Below are 19,539 nucleotides of genomic sequence, written 5' to 3'. Positions count from 1 at the left end.
CCACTTAGAGGCACCAGTCAGCCAAGGATTGATTTCTGTCTGTTAGTACTGCAGCCTATTTACACTGGTGGACTTACTACTGATTTACACCTGTGTAACTGAGAGTAGAATCTGGCCCTAATGTGCATTTCCACACTTGTCTACGGACCTTGTAAGTATGTGTGAATTAAGGCAGTGCCAGGGCTTGCTGAATGGAAATGTTCATAACTTCAAATCTGCTCAGTCAATTGTTATCACACTTGGCATAATGGATCAATCTCTGTGTGGTCTACAGGAAACAAGCCAGATTTGAAGAAAACTGGAGCAAAAGTTTTAAAATTACATGATCATTTAAAGTTGTAACATTTTGAAAAGGGTGCATCTGGCTGCAATATCTGTATATGCTGCACAGTGCATATGAAAATATGCGCCTTTAGAGTTAACATCTTCTACTGTACCTTCTCAGTGTACAGTTGTTCAGCTGGTCAGGACTGTGGTTAATCAAATCTTTTTTTTTCCCTTCAAACTAAGCAAAGCCTCTATTCATCAGTGAAGATTGTGGGCCTGATGATGGACATCATTACTACGGTGAAGGTTAAAGATGTGTCCTATAGTCAATGGGACTACTCATAGTGTAAAGCACTGTAGGTAAAATTCACCCCATGCAGAGGAGCCAGACAAGAGCTTAATTGTCAGTTAAGTGGTGCTTAGGCCTTGTCCGGTCCTCTGCACAGTGAGATTTTCACCCCGGTAATATACCTTTACAGAATCAGGTCTACGTTAATGCCACGTTTCAAATGTCAGTCATTTTAGCTGTAGCCCTGTCCAAATAAGTGGGGTTGGAGTTTTTATAAACAAGAAAATTGTATTTTTATTTCACTGAACCCGAATCAGAATTGGCAGAAGGGATTTTAATTAAACTTAAAAAAACTAAACACCTCACATTCAGGCAGGGACAAAGCATGTAAAATACCAGCCTCATAGATGAATGCGTCAGAAACAATTTGTAAAAACAGGTGGTTCTAAAGGTTTGATTTGACTTCACAGCCTGAACTTTAAAGTGTGCTACCCAGAGGCCCAGTGGAATGAGCAGGGGATGAAAGAAATGTCCTGCAGCTCATACACAGTTAGGCACCGATCCTGCAACTGAATCTGTTGAGCCCAGTTGTAGGATCAGGGCCTTATTTGAGGGATTTCTTTATTATCAGGTAAATTATTATCTTTAGTATCAGACAGAAACTGTCCCTTTTTATGCTACCTGTTGAGACTCTTTCATAGACAACTTTAGAAGGCTTCAAAAACCTCGTGCAAATACTGGCTGTGCATCCTTTCTAATTTCCATTTTATGGAAAAAACAAAGAAAAATAATTAGGAAAAACCAGCTTTATTTGATACTTTTATTTATATGCAAAACAGCGCACCATTCATGAGAGATATGAAAAACGCGTCAGATAGAAACCAGATTTATCTATTTTCACTACAAAATATTGCATTATATAAAGCAACAAAGACACACAAAAAAACCCTGAAAAAGATTAAAATCTTTGGATCGCAGACTTCTTTTTTCTTTTTTCTTGTCTCTAAAACGCGCTCCTTGTTTTGAGAGATTCACAGCAGAGAACATGAAACATTTTCAGGTTATAGAATTTTTTTGGTTGTTACAAAGGAAAGTAGTCCTGGATTTTTTTTTATTTTTATTTTTATTTTTATTTTTTTTTTTTTTTTTTTTTTTAGGAAAAAAGTCATTTCCTAAAAAAATACCACACACATACATACGCACGCACACATACACACACACACACACACACACACACGCACGCACACACAGACAAAAAACTACTTCCCTTATAAACTGTTTGTAAAGTACTTTTCAGACATAACTATAATTCAGAATAACAACAAGTATTTTAAAAAAAAAACCTCTAGTGAAGTGCTAGTGTTGATCCCACACAAAAAAGAAAAATCCTTCAAGAACAAATGTCTTAATATATAAAATATACTTAGAAACAGGGCGGAAGGGAAGGTTGTCATATACAAGTGCAATATAATTGGAGCAAAAAACAAATAACCACTGTATTGATCCCAACAAACACTTGAAAAGTTAGACATAATATTCCACAGGAGAAAGTGTAAACACTCGACTATATAAACCAATTGGCACAAAGTATCCAAAGTAAAATTGCCACCACTCAGAAAAATAAATAGGTCTTGAAAAAAATAAATTGTCTACTCCTTCTAACTTAAATAAAAAATAGTTATTTTTAACTGCACCCATGGGTCACATGTTTAAGGTCACAAGTAGATGTTTTTGGATATATAAAGGGGCACTTGACAGCCTGAAAAACAATCTGATTTTACATTTTCCTTCTAAAACTGGACTTTCTATATTTGTGTCACCAGACTGCTCTTCCACATTGCGGTATAGGTGGGAAATGATTTTAAAAAAGAAAACCTTGCAAAATATTCAGTATATTTTTATATACCCCCAGAAGACTTTGGAAATGCATCTGCCCTTTCCCTTTTTATGTTCTTTATAGCTTCCTTTTACCTTCTGAGTCGTTAATGTCCTCATTCAGCAAAGCACTTAAGCTTGCAGAACTTAGGCCCGTTTTAAAGTCCCCTTGACCTGGCAAGTGCTTAAGTGCTTTGCTGAATTGGAGGCTAATTGTAAAAGATCTCGTGTGAAAAACAAACTCGTCTCTTGCATTTTGTGTAGGGCACTGTGCGATTTTCATGGAGGAGAAATAAAAAACTCTCTAATTTCGGAGCTTTTGTCCCCTAGAAGCCATCAGAGCTCTGAGCTCTCCTTCAATAAGAAAGGGAGGACAATGAAATGTTACCTGCGAAGTCTGGAGTGATTTCCAAAGGAGCTAGCCCTGCAGGAGACAGCGAGTTGGCCTATTGATATGAATGATCTTGGCTGGTTATCACGCCCTACCGCTGTCTTGGAAAACGCAGATGCATCTGCAATGTCTGACCCGAAAGACTCTGGGGGAACCCCCCAAAGCTGTCCCGAAAGATTCAGATACACCCCAGGGTGTGCCAGGAAGCGCTCAGAGGGCCCCCAGGATGCCCACTCCCTTCCCCAGGTGGAATATGTTGCAAGTGTCTCCCCTTCTCAGTATCACCTCCCGGCAGTGCGCGTCGCCTCCTTCTTCTCCATCAGTGCTTCCGCGGTCCCTCTCTCCCGCGGCCCAGCCCCTACACGTCCAGCACGTGGTTGAGATAGGAGATGTAGCAGATGGCCAGGCGCAGGATCTCGATCTTGGAGAGTTTTTTGTCCGGGGGCAGGGTGGGCAGCAGTTTGCGCAGTTCGGCAAAGGCCAGGTTGAAGGCTTCCACCCGGATCCGCTCGCGAGTGGCGTGGGCCGAGCGGTACTTGGCCGTGGCCCTCCTCCGGCGCCGCTTTTCCTCGCGGCTCAGCTGCTGGGGGTGCAGGGCCGCCCGGCCGCCCCCCTTGCCCTCGCCGCCGCCCTCCTCCACCGGCTCCGGGTCCGAGACGCAGCAGCCTAGCAGCCCCTTGGCGTCGGTCCCCGCCAGGGACTCCGGGTCCGAGGGAGCCGAGGAGGGGTGATCGGAATCCGCCGCTTGGTCCGGGCTGAGCATCATTTTGGTGGGGTGGGGAAATGACCCTTCAGTGACACGGACAGGGGAAGGGGCGGGGGAGAAGAGGGGAGGGATAAGGGAAGGAGGAAGGCACAAAATAGAAAAGTCCACACTGTTACTGTTACAAGGCAAAGCCCCTTTCCCCTGGGCGAGGGTCTGGGAGCCCGGCCCAGCCCCGCCCCGCACGCGGAGCTCATCTGTCAGTACCAATCCGGGCTGGAATGACACTCCCTGGCCTTGAAAGTGTGCTCTTGACACGCGCTGGTGTACCCTGCTGGAGTCGTTCTAGCCAAGGCACGGGAGTGACTCCAGACTGACACCGTTGCAAGGGAGAACAATTTAGCCCAAGGAGAAAGAGACACCAGATCAAACCAGGAGACCCGCTAGAGATAGGGCCTGTTGATAACAACGAGACAACAATGCGTTTGGGCACAAAGGCAGGTTGGGTCTAACCAAACTAGACTGGGGTTCGATTCTCTCACTTGTGTCAGTTTTAGCTTTGTGTCATTGACTTCAGTGGTGTTACTGCAGAGTAGAACCATGCCCTCGAGCCTCTGATTATATCTCCCTTTACCTGGCTTTGAAAAATAACATTACATAATTATAATAAATAATTATAAATATTAATTACTTAATAATAATTACCAATGTCCTTCCCCTTGCCTGAGCCTCCTCCCTACTTCTCTCAAGGGGTTGTAAATCCCAACTAACTGGTTCTGAACAAAACAACCCCCATCTCGGTAAAATACAAAATACAAAAGATAAACATTAGATCTTACCTAGGTTATAACAGGGAGATTTCTATAGAGGAATCAAATCCATTCTTTTATTAAGTGGAAAGGGTTACTACCAATGATCACAGGAATAATAATAACAACAACAATAAACCATACTGTATAATTTACAATCTAACAGCTGTCAACAGCTTTTACAGAATATTCTTCCTCTGATCATTTTCCTAGTTTGTTTACTTGTGGAAACAGGCCCAGGGAGCAATAACAAAATAAAAGAATAATAAAACAATAATTCAGCTACTCTCCAAATATTAAATAGATTTTTCATTTCTAAATACAGTATTTCCCCTCTAACAATTGTCTGTTAAACTTTTTTTTCTTAACACGGAAATGGAATCCAATATGGATTTGATGGCTTAAAATAGAAAGACATATAACTCAAGACCTCTTAACCATAACAAGGCCAGTGTGGAAGTATGGGGGAGATACAATCAAACCTATAGGATCTAATGTATCTCCTCTATTCTATTCTTCCTACAATGCGGGGCTGCTTTCTCATGCTAATTTTCTTGAATCTATAGCGTCAGAGTAACTGATTGGATGGGGATATTTCTGGATTCCAGGTTATTAAAGATGGTTTTAAAAAAAACTTTCACATTTCTTTTCATTCTCTCTCTCCCTCCTTCTAAAATATATAAATAAATGAATGAATTTAGACGTGCCTTTCAAAAGAAAATTGAATCGTATCTTCTTGCAGCTTCACGGAACACCATCTGTCATGTAGACAGCAATACAAATCCAGGAACTCATATGGACATGCCGGCATGTAATAAAACAATACATCAGGCAACTAGAGAATAACCTTGGACACAAATGTGGGGTGGGGGAGGGAATACATCATCCTACCACAAAAATTAGGATTACAAAATATTTCAATGTAAAGTTTATGATCTTAACTACTGTGTGCATTTAATAATTCATTATTATTATTATTATTATTACTCAGAACCAGTTTGCAAAAAAAAATCTTCAAAACGAAAGACTGCATGATTCAGAACACATTAAAGATTTTAAATAAAATAATCAGGATAATTAATAATAAAGGGTGAGGTGTCAGGTAAGCTTTCAGCCTGTTTGAAATGCTTTTCACATTGAGGGGCTTCGTTTGAGGGAAGGCTGAGTGGGAATACAGAGTCTAAAATACAGATCTCTCTGTAGCTAGTTGTTTTATTACAACACCTCCACACGGATTAAAAATCTATCAATATGCCAGCGAATGTGTCAAGAAAACAAACAGTGGAGCTGCAGGAAGCTGTGTAGAGAGCAAAGGAAACAAACATGAAACGATTACAAAACAGAAAAAAAGGGGGAAAGAAAAACAGCAACATTTCTTCATTGAGAAGAGACTCGGAGATCACTGGAACTTTCCGAATTGCTTATTGCTATTTTAAAATGCTGATTATTTTACTAATGAGGTTCTGAAAGCAAGAATACGAAACAAAATAACAAGCCACTACGCAGGTTAAATATCAGAGATCTTCTGAAAAATATTAATAGCGCCTTTCAGCTGAGAGGTTGATTGGAAAGAACGGATAGATAAATAGCTTTAGAAATTTACAGCGTGGCAACATATAAAACGGGAAATTATAGCATTAGTTATAGGAGAAAGTTGCTGTAAGGTTTGTCCATACAGCGTATTGAATTCCCTTTCTTTCCGATTTGGATTGATCTCAAACAATATCCAGCGTCTATGTTGGCAATCTGAACAAAGAGAGATTTCAAATAAAACGATTCCAATTTCACCTGCAAAAGAATATAAGTTAAAGAGAGCTTACCTTGCCTGAGTCTTTGCAACAGTCTTTCTTAAAGCCCCCTTTCCCCCACCCTGGTGCTTTTACAGTTCGAAACTCCAGGAGAGGAACATTAAAAAGAAAAATCAAAATCAAAAATAAAAATAAATTAAAAGCAGCGAGTTGTTCTATCTGAATTGGAAAAGGCAGATCTCATTCCTTGTGATGGCCTCGCAAGTCCAGAAATGGAAGATGTTATCTAATTTTTGGAGAGTATAAATAACAACGTAGGTAATTTAAGACGTATTAGAAATACATTTCCCCAGCAGAGTCTTTTTTTCTCCCAGAGATCTATAATATATCAGTAGCCGGTGTGTTTCGCGGGGGGTGGGAGGGAAGAATGTGTTGAAAAGTGCCGTTTTCCCCTTCTCTTCCTCCTCCCGGGTCTCGATAAATAACAAAAGAGATGCAGAGATAAACACAATCAAGATATTTTCCCCCTCTCCTTCCTAATAGCAGCACAATCGATAAAGATGATGGTCGGGATAAGATTTAATGTATGTTGTACTCCTTGGCTTACCCCTGTAAAGAGAGAATGATATGCAGGTCTCTGATATGATCTGGCTCAGAAGTGAGATTGTTTGGTAGAGATAGGCTTTGTTCAGCTGATGTCTCTTCTATTCCCAGGCACACAGTACTGTAAATCAGGAATAATGATGCGTCCCCTTCTTCTTTTTATGTATGTATTTATTTACTGGGGTAGAGGGAAATAAATGTTTAGTTTTCTTCCAGTCCTTGAAGATCAGATTTAAAATATACCCGGTATCCTTCTGTCCCAACTCCTTCTTTATCTCTTTTATTTATATATATATATATATAAAAACATTGCCAGTGGCTTGGAAATGCTGCAAGAGATGATGTTGGTGAAAAAGTGCAAGTCCCCGCTTGTAGTGATAGCGAAGCAAAGAAAAGCTGGGGAAAGTGGCAAAGGGAGAGAAACAGAGAGATGCTGTGGATTCTCTCCTGGTACCAAAGGGTTGAGCCTGGAGATGGTGGAAGAGATAAAGGCATAGGGAAAGAGGGATGGCATTCCCTCCCCCCCCCCCTTAAATTGATATTTAATGGGAAATCCTATTGGACAGAAACCTGGACACGAGTCGCTTAATTGGAGTTGACATCTGTCACAGTGTGGGAGTTTTCACAGCCCAAATATTTTCAGCAGAGCAGATTCTCACTGAATCCGTGCCACAAATTATAACAGTCGAAAGCAGCCCGTGATAGAAACCTTAGCCTCTGGATATGCAGGCTCTGGCCATGTTTGCTCCCTCGCTCCCAAAATATTGGCTACCCACTCATCTAGAAAAACACCACTGGCATTTTGCATGGAAGTTAATAAAGAAGCTTTAGACACCAATCTGCACCATATACATTATACACTATGCTCAGTGAGACTCCTCAGAGTGTTCTCCAGCACATTTCTTTAGTGCTAGCCCAAATGTCCAATACACCTGGAGGCACACCCAGCCTGGCTGGTATTGCAGGGGGGAGGGGGGGAGGAGGAAGGGACATGGTGGCCCCAGGGTTGTTCAACAAAGCAGCTAATAGCCTGGGACAGCAGTTTGCAACCTTTTTCCATTTGCAGAGCCCTAAACAATTTTGAATGGAGGTGGGGACCCCTTTGGAAATCTTAGATGTAGTGTGTACCACTCCACCCCCCAGGGATCTGCAGACCACTGGTTGAAAACCACTGGTCTGGAGGACGCTTAGCCCCCCAGCCAGGCGAGACAATGGGTTGCGGGGCATAGGGCTCTATGCTGGGCCAACAGCTTTTTTAGCACTGAAATGAGCCACAGCTTGGTTTTAGAGAGGTGCATGGTACCGCCTGCACCAGGGAAGACCTCCAGAGCAGGACCCCTGGTACATTTTCTACTGCCAGCATCTTGGGATGAATCTATTGCCAAGAAGCATTTCTTTGGTGGGAAGTGGGAGGCTCTGTGGTCGTGGAGCCAGACCTTTTGAGGTCTGCCCCGACTCTGCTGTTGACTGGGTGGGTGGCCTTGGGCAAAGCACTTCTCCTCTCTGGCCTTGGGGTTCCGCAACTGTGCAAGGGGGAGACTGTTGCAGGGGGTGTTGAGAGCCCCAAGTAGTAATGCGCTTGCCCAACACCCTGGGATTAATTCAGGACCCATGTAAAGTGCTTTGAGATCTTTGCCTGGAGGACACGAGCACAGGGCAAAGCCTCAGTAAAGGTTTTTAATAATAATAACAACATTATGTTGACTGGGACTGAATAATTTGCCTGCTCTGTGGGGTTTCTAAGAATAAGAAATATTCCTACAATAAATGCAATGCCTCAGTCACCGTGGGTGTACATTGGCACAGAGCCATTCCAGTCAATGTGGGAGGACATCTCTGCAAGGTGCGTCTTTGGAAAGGGGCATTGCTCCCGGTCATGGGGTGGACTGGGTCCGGAAGCCCCCTGCTGGAGGCCTTGCAGCCCTGCCTCACCCTACCCCACAAAAGGGCAGTAGAAAGGTCCTCCAAGCTGCCTAGAGCGGCTGTGTGAGACGCAGCTAATCAGGGCCCAGCAGGCTAGTATAAGAAGAGCTGCAGGGATAGCATGAGTCTGAACTTGCTAGAGTTAGAGGAGGATGGATGGTGTTGCTGGGACTCCATCAGGACAAGGCCTTGAGGTAAGTGTGAAGAATGAACAGAGGATGTGGGGAAGTGGGTCAGGGAATTGTAGAAGTGATACAGTTTATTTAAAGGGATTTGGTGGATGGCTGCTATCTATAGGGTCCCTGGGCTGGGACCTGGAGTAGAAGGTGGGCCTGGGTCCTCCTCACTAGCCATTGGGAAAGTGGGCTGGACTTTGATACATCCCTGAAGGGGAAACTGAATTCTTTTAGTGGCCCAGGTGAAGGGCTGGAAAGGCCCAGAGAGGCAAAGTCTCCAGTGAGGGAGCCCTGGGGGATGTGGTCTCGCATGAGGGCCAGGATTTCTGGAAGAGCAGGGACTACTTGAGAGAGCCCAGAAGGGGCTGAGACAGTTCAAACCAAATTACTGTGATAGGCCCTGCTGGACTGATTAAGGAGTGAGCTCAGGAATAGGGCTGCAGATAAAGAGACATTACTGAGGGCTTTGAGATAGGCCTGGTTGCACTTGTGTCCTGGAAAGGGTTTGATTGTGGTTAACATAAGAATGGCCGTACTGGATCAGACCAAAGGTCCATCCAGCCCAGTATCCTGTCTACTGACATTGGCCAAGGCCAGGTGCCCTGGAGGGAGCGAACCTAACAGGTAATGATCAACTGATCTCTCTCCTGCCATCCATCTCCACCCTCTGACAAACAGAGGCTAGGGACACCATTCCTTACCCATCCTGGCTAATAGCCATTAATGGACTTAACCTCCATGAATTTATCTAGTTCTCTTTTAAACCCTGTTATAGTCCTAGCCTTCACAACCTCCTCAGGCAAAGAGTTCCACAGGTTGACTGTGTGCTGTGTGAAGAAGAACTTCCTTTGATTTGTTTTAAACCTGCTGCCCATTCATTTCATTTGGTGGCCTCTAGTTCTTAAATTATGGGAACAAGTAAATAACTTTTCCTTATTCACTTTCTCCACACCACTCATTATTTTATATACCTCTATCATATCCCCCTTAGTCTCCTCTTTTCCAAGCTGGAAAGTTCTAGCTTCTTTAATCTCTCCTTATATGGGACCTGTTCCAACCCCCTAATCATTTTAGTTGCCCTTCTCTGAACCTTTTCTAATGCCAGTATATCTTTTTTGAGATGAGGAGACCACATCTGTATGCAGTATTCAAGATGTGGGTGTACAATGGATTTATATAAGGCAATAAGATATTCTCCGTCTTATTCTCTATCCCTTTCTTAATGATTCCTAACATCCTGTTGGCTTTTTTGACTGCCGCTGCACACTGCATGGATGACTTCAGAGAACTATCCACGATGACTCCAAGATCTTTCCTGATTAGTTGTAGCTAAATTAGCCCCCATCATATTGTATGTATAGTTGGGGTTATTTTTTCCAATGTGCATTACTTTAAATTTATCCACATTAAATTTCATTTGCCATTTTGTTGCCCAATCACTTAGTGTTGTGAGATCTTTTTGAAGTTCTTCAGTCTGCTTTGGTCTTAACTATCTTGAGTAGTTTAGAGTCCTCTGCAAACTTTGCCATCTCACTGTTTACCCCTTTCTCCAGATCATTTATGAATAAGTTGAATAGGACTGGTCCTAGGACTGACCCTTGGGGAACACCACTAGTTACCCCTCTCCATTCTGAAAATTTACCATTTATTCCTACCCTTTGTTCCCTGTCTTTTAACAAGTTCTCAATCCATGAAAGGCTCTTCCCTCTTATGTGATGACAACTTAATTTACATAAGAGCCTTTGGTGAGGGACCTTGTCAAAGGCTTTCTGGAAATCTAAGTACACTATGTCCACTGGATCCCCCTTCTCCACATGTTTGATCCCTTCAAAGAACTCTAATAGATTAATAAGACATGATTTCTCTTTACAGAAACCATGTTGACTTTTGCCCAACAATTGATGTTCTTTGATGTATCTGACAATGTTATTCTTTACTATTGTTTCAACTAATTTGCCTGGTACTGATGTTAGACTTACTGGTCTGTAATTGCCGGGATCACCTCTAGAGCCCATTTTAAATATTGGCATTATATTGGCTATTTTCCAGTCATTGGGTACAGAAGCTGATTTGAAGGACAGGTTACAAACTGTAGTTAATAGTTCTGCAATTTCACATTTGAGTTCATTCAGAACTCTTGGGTGAATGCCATCTGGTCTCGGTGACTTGTTACTGTTAAGTTTATTAATTCCAAAACCTCCTCTAATGACACTTCAATCTGTGACAATTCCTCAGATTTGTGCCCTACAAAGGACAGCTCAGGTTTGGGAATCTCTCGAACATCCTCTGCCGTGAAGACTGAAGCAAAGAATTCATTTAGTTTCTCCGCAATGACTTTATCATCTTTAAGTGCTCCTTTTTCATCTTGATTGTCCAGGGGCCTCACTGGAGGTTTAGCAGGCTTCCTGCTTCTGATGTACTTAAAACACTTTATTACCTTTGAGTTTTTGGCTAGCTGTTCTTCAAACTCCTTTCTGGCTTTTCTTATTACATTTTTACACTTAATTTGGCAGTGTTTATGCTCCTTTCTATTTACCTCACTAGGATTTGACTTCCACTTTTTAAAAGATGCCCTTTTTATCTCTCACTGCTTCTTTTACATGGTTAAGCCACGGTGGTTCTTTTTTAGTTCTTTTACTGTGTTTTTTTTTTAATTTGGGGTATACATTTCAGTTGGGCCTCTATTATGGTGTTTTTGAAAAGTGTCCATGCAGCTTGCAGGGATTTCACTCTAGTCATTGTACCTTTTAATTTCTGTTTAGCCTCCTCATTTTTGCATAGCTCCCCTTTCTGAAATTAAATGCCCCAGTGTTGGGCTGCTGAGGTGTTCTTCCCACCACAGGAATGTTAAATGTTGTTATAAGATGGTCACTGTTTCCAAGCAGTCCTGTTATAGTTACCTCTTGGACCAGATCTTGCGCTCCACTCAGGACTAAATCGAGAATTGCCTCTCCCCTTGTGGGTTCCTGCACCAGCTGCTCCAAGAAGCTGTCATTTAAAGTATCGAGAAATTTTGTGTCTTCATTTTTTTTTCTCTCATGTACTGACTGTGTGACTTGGCTGGAGGGCTGAGTCACTGAAGACTCACCACAAACTAAGAGACAAGAGGCATGTGCACTGAAATGGGGGTACTTGTGGGAGGTGAGTGCACCCCATTACACTCCCCCTTCCACGTTGAGTCATGAGGTATCAGCAGGCAACCAGGGCCTTCTGTTTTGGTGCGCTAACCATCCATAACAGCTCTGGATTCCTGGAGCTGCTCTTTGGTCTCACCGTTCCAATGGAGCTGTACTGCTAGAACCCCCTGGTGGTGGCTGCCCTTAAAGGGAAATCCTCACTCTAGAAGAAAGGCTGCAGAAATGCAATATAGCCTCTGGCTGGGAATCTCTAAAATGTATGTCTCTGAGCCTTGATCCTCCTGACCCACTCACTCACACGCGCTGACTTTTGTTTTTGCCGGTGGGTACTCCTCTCTGCCCCCTCTCCTCTGTGACACAAGTGGGCAGGGCTTTGGGGGAAGAGGCTGGACAGGGCCTTAGGTTGGAGTACAGGTGGGGCAGGGCCGGAGTACAGGCTCTGGGGCCCACAAAAGATTAATCTGTCCTTGTGGGTGCTGGGTACCCCCTATTTTTTTGGGTGTATACTTGGGCTCTGGAGCACCCCTGAGTTGGCGCCTGTACAGTCACTCCTCTCCTGGCCCTCTAATTGCCAAGCCCACCACTCAGAACCTGGGGTCTATGGACAGCCCTCTGCAGAATCTGAGGAAAGGGAAAACTGTTGCTGTGAAGACTATTTTCTACCTATGAAGAAGAGATACAAGTACAGATCTCAGCAGCAGGGTTGAGCTCCAAAATATTAGGACTGGATCATCCTTTTTGCATCTGCAAGCAGAGGGAACCAAAATTCTCCCTCAGGAGGGCATGGAACTGGGTAGCTGAAGCTGTGTAGTAACATTCCCCCATTCCTCACAGCTTGCAGATGCTCCTCCACAGGGGCTCTGTAAAGATCAGGCTCCACATGGGTGGAAGATCCAACGTCCCTCTCCATGGCTTTGCCTCCTTCCAATGCAGCCAGATGTCCCAGTGCACATTAATGCAGATCAGTCACATATTCCTGTTTGCCCCATGGATTTGGAGGGTGAGGAGAATCTGGCGAAGTGTGGCCAGTCCTCTTCCCCCAGATCACATGCCCTGCCTATTCCCTGCTCACCTGTTATCTGGCTCCTCCTGCCCAGGGACTTCTAATGGGGGGAAGAGGGGAGAGCACATGCTGTGGAGGCAGCTTTCCCAAACTACAGCTCCTTCCTGGCTCAGATCTGAGGGGAGGTTGCATTGCTGTGCTCATGGAAATGCGGGGGAGTCCCTTTAACACAGAGAAGGGGACAACAGAGAAGAAAGCAGGAGGGAGGTGGTTTCCACAAGTAGGTCCATGAAGCTAGTCACTTGCACAGTGCATGCAGTGTGGAAGTGCTGATCTTTGATGCTGACACTGTCATTTCAAAATAGGTTTTATTTTTTATTTTTTCCTTTTCCTTAACTGGGTGCAGGAGGATGGCTCAGCCACTTCATCATGTGGGTCACTCAGTAGCTAGCAGACAAATTCTGACACCACATAAAATGCTGTTTATTACTGTTTGATTACACCCTCAATATATCCTACTCCATACCAAAATCCAGAGGGCCCCGCTCCATGGAGATTAGACTAACAATCCAGTCGTGCAGCTCCTAACCCAACTGAACAGCCCCACTTGAAGTCAGTGGAACTTGTCACAACAGTAAGGGCTGAAGGGTCTGACCCTAGATATTTTCAGATTTAAGGAACTGGACTGATCCCCTTGGAGGCTAAAGTTCTGTTTATTCTCAGAACAGATACAGCAGCAAGGCAAGCTTCCCTTCCACACACCCTGGCAATGTGCCTTGCTCCTGCCATGGAAGAAGCCAGTTTTAGAAATGGATGGGGAATCTCGGTGACCCATTCACTCCTTGACCTTTCTGCCGAGGTGGCAAACACGGGTACCAATTTTAGCGCTATTTATGATGGCAGGTTTTGTAACACTTTTCTACGGGGAAATGGGCTGACAGCCAACAACACATTCACTTTTTATTTGTTTCATTTGCTTAGTTGTGTTTTTGCTTTAGATTCTGTGTGCCCATCAATCTCTGGGGGCAACAGTGGTATTAATACCTTTGTTTAAAAAAATACATTGTGATAAGGTTGGGAGAAGTAATATCTTTTATTGGCTCAACTTCTGTTGGTGAGAGACCTGCTTTTGAGCTTACACAGAGCTCTTCTTCAGGTCTGGGAAAGGTCCTCCCAGCATCACAGCTAAATGTAAGGTGGAACAAATTGTTTAGCATAAGTAGTTAGCACATATTGTAAGGGACTAGTCAAGGTTGTGTGGCCTGTTAACACCTCCAGTCATAACATCAAAAAAGGGAGTTAGTAGGTTACAGGTTGTTGTAATGAGCCATAAATCCAGTGTCTTCATTGAGACCATGATTTTTAGTGTCTAGCAAAGTTAGGAATTTAAGCTCCCAGGCTCGTCTTTTGGAGGCTTCCTTTGAGGATGAGGACTGATAGATCAGATGCAGAGTGGTTGCTTTGTGAAAAGTGTTCAGCCGCAGGTGATAGGGTGTCTTTGTCTTTTATCATTTTCTTGTAGGTTCATTCAAGAGCATAGTGATTGTCTGCTTTCACCCCCATAGCTGTTGGGGGCTTTTAGTGCACTGGAGAAAGTACACCACATGTTATGAAAGGCATGTGTAGGACCCTTGGATCTTGAAAGGTGTGTTTTGGGGAGTGTTGATCATCATAGACAGTAGAGATGTCTGCAGGTTTTGTATCTGTTCTGGCAGGCTCTGGTGCTGCTTTGAGTTGGCATGTCCTGGTCTGTGGGATCCTGCTTCTGATGAGCTTGGCAAGGCTGGGAGGTTGTCTGAAGGCCAGAAGACGGGGTTCAGGAAAGATTTCTTTCAGGATGGAGTTCCTATTGAATATGGGTTGTACTTGTTTGATACCCCTTATGGGTTCCAGTGTGGGAAGGTAGATGACAACTAGGGGTGTGCAGTCAGAGGGGGTTTTATTTCTGTATTGAAGTGGGTTATCCTGGGGATTTGGATAGACATCATGGAACAGGCTATCTCAGACAGGTGGTGAAAGGGTTCATGTGGGCCCAAGAGGCCAATTAACACACCTGGTTACAACCTGAGGGGGACCAGACCCAATTAAAGATGAAATCCAGCTGGGGAGAAGCTGGGTGGTATTATAAAGAGGAAATCTGGAGAAGGAAGAATACTAAGTCGTTTACTTGTTAGTAGAGATCTGAGGGGAACCAGGCAAGGAGGAAGCTTGGAGTGGGGTGGGAAGGGAAGATGTCTGAAAGACCTAGGATTGAAGCAAGCTCCTATGGTTGACCCTGGCACTAGGGAAGCAACCAGACCTCTGGGGAGAAGTCCTGGGAGGTGCTGATAATTACACAGAGCCCAGGAAGGGGGTTGGGGGGGAAAAAGGCCTGAAGGTAGGAAGAAGTCTGTGGAGGCAGTGGCAAGGTATCTGATGGAGTAGACCTTGGCTATTCGTCCTAGGGTCCCTGGGCTCTGGAGATGATATCCCTATCTTATGGGTTTAGACCAGTGGCTCTCAACCTTTCCAGACTACTGCACCCCTTTCAAGAGTCTGATTTGTCTTGTGTACCGCCAAGTTACACCTCACTTAAACTACTTGCTTACACAATCAGACACAAAAATACAGATGTCACAGCACACTATTACTGAAAAATTGTTTCCTTTCTCATTTTTACCATATCCTAAAATAAATGGATTGGAATATAAATATTGTACTTGCATTTCAGTGTACAGTGTGTGTGTGTATATATAGAGCTGTATAAACAAGTCATTGTATGAAATTTTAGTTCAATAGGGCTTTTTATATAGCCTGTTGTAAAACTAGGCAAATATCTAGAGGAGTTGATGTGCCTCCTGGAAGACCTCTATGTACATGTACCCCTGCTTGAAAACCACTGGCTTAGACCGTGGCACCTCACCATAGTAACTGAACACCTTCCGTGTACAATCAATAGAGCAGTGTCTAGAGGACTTCATGGAGTCTGTCACTTCTCCCTTCTTCGGGCCAAAACTCTGCTTGCGTTTTTATTTGGAATTGTTACATGTTAGTTTAGTTCTTGCTGTTTAGGCTGATTGTGTGTCTGTCTCTCTTGACATTTAAACACCTCCTTCCTGACTCTTTGATCCAATCAGGAAAGAAATTTCTGTTCCATGGAAACTTTCAAGGTTTTGAATTATCATCCAGTCAACTCTAGAAGTGACTGAAAGCCAAGTGCACTCCATGGATGATAATCGGACATGCCACTCCCAAGAGTTCAAATCTAGGGGCTGCTAGCCAGTAAGCCACTTGATCTCAAGTGCTTGCCTGATCCATAATGAAGAGTTGTCTCTCTTAGAAGTCAAGAGCCAAAGCATATACAGTGGTATAGATCAGAACAAACATTATGAATCGTACCCAGAAATAAATTGACAGTGTAATCTACAGAGCAGTTATTCTATGCTCCATTAAGCGAGCAGACTGCCATATTCTGCACTAGCAGAGGGTTCCAAATGGCTTTTAAGGGTGGCCAAATCAATCCACAAGACCTCCAAGGCCACTCAAAACAATTACATGGGCAAGTGCAATGCATGTGCAGTGGGGATTCATAATCCCGAGCACTGTGGGAACACGTTTTGGCAAGATCTAAGAAAATTCATTGAACAGAATGTTTTGCAGCACTCAGTGAGAACAGGTGAGATGAAGGTGCCATCTGTGAAGTTGTTTTTGTGATGTGGACACCTGTCACACTGGGAACTGGATCCAGACTCAAACTCATTTCACACAGGTCACCTGCAATCGCTTTCAGTATTACTGCCCTGAGTTACCTTTGAACTAGCAAAGGCTTGAGGGTGCAGGGTATAACTGAGGGCAGAAATATGCCTGTGGAAACTTCCTTATGGATGACAAGGCAAAACAATGAAAGAACCCAGCTTGACTCTCAGATTCCAGGTCAGCCATTAGAGGGGGAGGGGGGAACCCAACCCATCAGTTTTCACTTGCACCATGAGCAAAACTGATCTGGAGTCATGGAGAGATTGAACATGGAAACCCACAGTGCCACTTTTATAGCATAACTTGTCAGAACAGAGCCACATTTTAAGGCTTTACTCACCAGCACATTCTCTATATGTTGAAGGGGCAGCTTAGGATGTCTTGGAACATTCACTCTCTTTTTATAGCATCTGCCTTTCAAGTTGCTGGTATATGCTGCCCATTGAAATAGATGGAGTTTGGCTGTATTGGATGTGTTCCTTGGAAAATAAATGGTCAAGCATATTAAAACACTGAGCCATGAAAATCATATTTTTTTTTCAAACAACTATCTGCAGTGGACTTATTCCAGTGGCTGTGGTTTATTGAAGTTTGGGTGACTTTTTTTTTTCTACTAGTCACAGGCCTCTGCTCAGAGGGAACAAGGCTATTTTTATAATTACCCATGTGTATTTGGGCTGTATCTTTTTTTTTTATTTTTTGCTTTCTACTATTTCAGGGGTCTCCTGAAATAGTAGAAAGCAAAAAATAAAAAAATCTTTTCCCTAGGTCAAAAGAGTAGGGCTAGCGGTCAGTCACACTTCTAGCAGCCACTACAAAGTGCCAGGGCAGTGCAGTCATAACCATTAATATTAGTTCTTATATTGCTCTTTACATCTTCAAAGCCCCCTACAAACAAGAATTCAGTAAGCCACACAACAGTCCTGTAGGTGAAGTATCCTGGGAGGTAGATGACTGTTGCAGATTCATACATCTCGGTGGGAGGATAGATTAATTAGCTCCTCTGCCCCAAAAGGACCAAAGCTAAGCCTTGGCTTTAAGCTGCTTCTGGTCTGACCAGGACAAAGGTATAATTGTCACCCTTTCCCTCCCCAATCCTAGTCCAAAAATGAGATTTGGAGAATGCCCACCTACATGTGTGGCACCTATAAATGAGTTTGGTGATTGTCGTGATGGCCACTAGGTCCTACTGCAGCCTGGATACTATTGTGATGCTCACATTAGGAATCTAGAGTGAGAGCTATTTCAATTGGACAAATGCACAGAAGACTACTGGTAAATATGTTTGCAGATGAAACTGGCAAGATCACTGGGCTGCTCTTTGGGGGATCTATAGTTCATTGGCATTTGGTTGGGTGATGTTTGTCATGGGTTTGCCCCTCCCCTCACAGGGCACCACCTGATGTATGGGGATACCACTCAGCCTGCCTGTTCCACCAACCTGGGCTCCCTCACCCTGTCCTACTAAGCCAGGCCCTGAAGCCTCCTCTAGCACACATGCAGGTAAGGCCACACCCAATTGCAGAAAGACAGACACTGAGATCAGCTCTGCGTGGGAAGACTCAGCTTGGGGATTGGCCAGCACTCAAGTACACACCCCCTCTGGAATGTAAACCCAAAATTATATTGTCTCGCACTGTACAGAAATCTGTATGGCATAAGCTCATGAAAATCACCCCCTCCCTCAATGTGGAGGAAGATATGTACAGTTTTTGCCTCCCAATTATGAATTGCACAAACTCATTTATAGAAAACAAGTTTATTAGCTACAAAGGATAGATTAAGTGATTAGAAGGAATAGCAAGCAGATTATTGAGCAAATAAAGCAAACATGCAAATTAAACTTAATATACTAAAGAAACTGGCTACAAGTAGCAATTTATCACCCTAACTGTTGTTTAAAGTGGGTTGCAGAGATTCTTGAGACAAACTGCTCTTACATACAGCTTAGAGCTCCAGATATTCTTTTCACAGGCCAGACACCTTCTAGCCTGGGTCCAGTCCTTTCCTCCCCAGATCAGTCTTAGGTGTTTTCAGCAGTCATCTTGGGCAGTGATTCAGTGAAGAACCAACCTAGATTAACTAACTTCCCTGCCTTAAATAGGATTTACATAGGGTGGGAATCCTCTGTTTCCCAGTTTGGTCCCTCCCTCCCTCTTAGTGGAAAAATACTAGTAGGCCAAGATGGGGTCCAGTACCATGTGACATGATCACATGACCCTGAAGTGTCAAAGCAGCATCCCAGGGAAGATGGGAGATTAGCCTCTTCAGAGTCCTATTGTTCTCCCTAATGGCCCAACCAGGCTGATTGCCTACTGTCTGGTGGGCGTTCCCCAGGTGCAAACCCACTTATAATTGTTAGTCAATATTCCTAACTTCAAATACAGAAATGATACATGCATACAAATAAGATAATCATAGTCACTACATCATAACCTTTCCAATGATACCTCACATGATCCATCTTGCATAAAACATCTCTTAGATATGCCATATTGAGATATTATGATATATATGAAGAATATGGGGCATATTCTCAATGTTTTCATCTGCAAAAACATTTATGAACAATTAGTGTTGTCACCATCAATGAGTGCAAGTGGTGGAAAGCACAGATAACTTGTAAAATATTTCTGTATTTAGAGAAAGATGAGCGCACACTTAAGCCGTGCTAAGGCAGCCTCCAGAACCCAAAGCTAGAGGCCTGATTCACTAAGTCCAGCTAATAAACTAGACTGATAGGGCCCTTGGACTGCACCCTCTGCAGATAGTCCTTATATTGCACACACGTTTACTAAACAGTTTGGGTGACTGACAGCGGCGGTGAAGAAAGTTGTATAGAACTGGCACTGACAGGCTTAATGCAATGAGCTAGAAAAG

At 43.5% G+C, this 19,539-nt stretch overlaps 1 protein-coding gene and 1 long non-coding RNA gene across 2 annotated transcripts in view; one reads left to right on the top strand and one right to left on the bottom strand.

Moving 5' to 3' along the window:
• The window catches only part of LOC128845111 (uncharacterized), a 103,480-nt gene that overhangs the window by 36,523 nt on the left and 47,418 nt on the right, over positions 1-19,539 (top strand). The window lies entirely within an intron of this gene.
• On the bottom strand, positions 1,403-6,316 carry NHLH2 (nescient helix-loop-helix 2). The gene is made up of 2 exons (XM_054043342.1): positions 6,155-6,316; positions 1,403-3,611 (listed from the first exon to the last, which is right to left on the bottom strand). The coding sequence occupies exon 2, from the start codon at positions 3,586-3,588 to the stop codon at positions 3,181-3,183; it is 408 nt and encodes a 135-aa protein (XP_053899317.1). The 5' UTR covers positions 3,589-3,611; positions 6,155-6,316; the 3' UTR covers positions 1,403-3,180.

This window comes from Malaclemys terrapin, chromosome 1 (assembly GCF_027887155.1).
Source record: "Malaclemys terrapin pileata isolate rMalTer1 chromosome 1, rMalTer1.hap1, whole genome shotgun sequence".
Lineage (NCBI taxonomy): Eukaryota > Metazoa > Chordata > Testudines > Emydidae > Malaclemys > Malaclemys terrapin.
The sequence above is the reverse complement of the archived record's forward strand: the minus strand, read 5'-3'. Positions and strand labels throughout refer to the sequence as shown.

Coding starts and splice junctions, on each gene's coding strand:
- NHLH2 (XM_054043342.1), bottom strand. CDS start 3,588: ATGATGCTCAGCCCGGACCAAGCGGCGGATTCCGATCACCCCTCCTCG.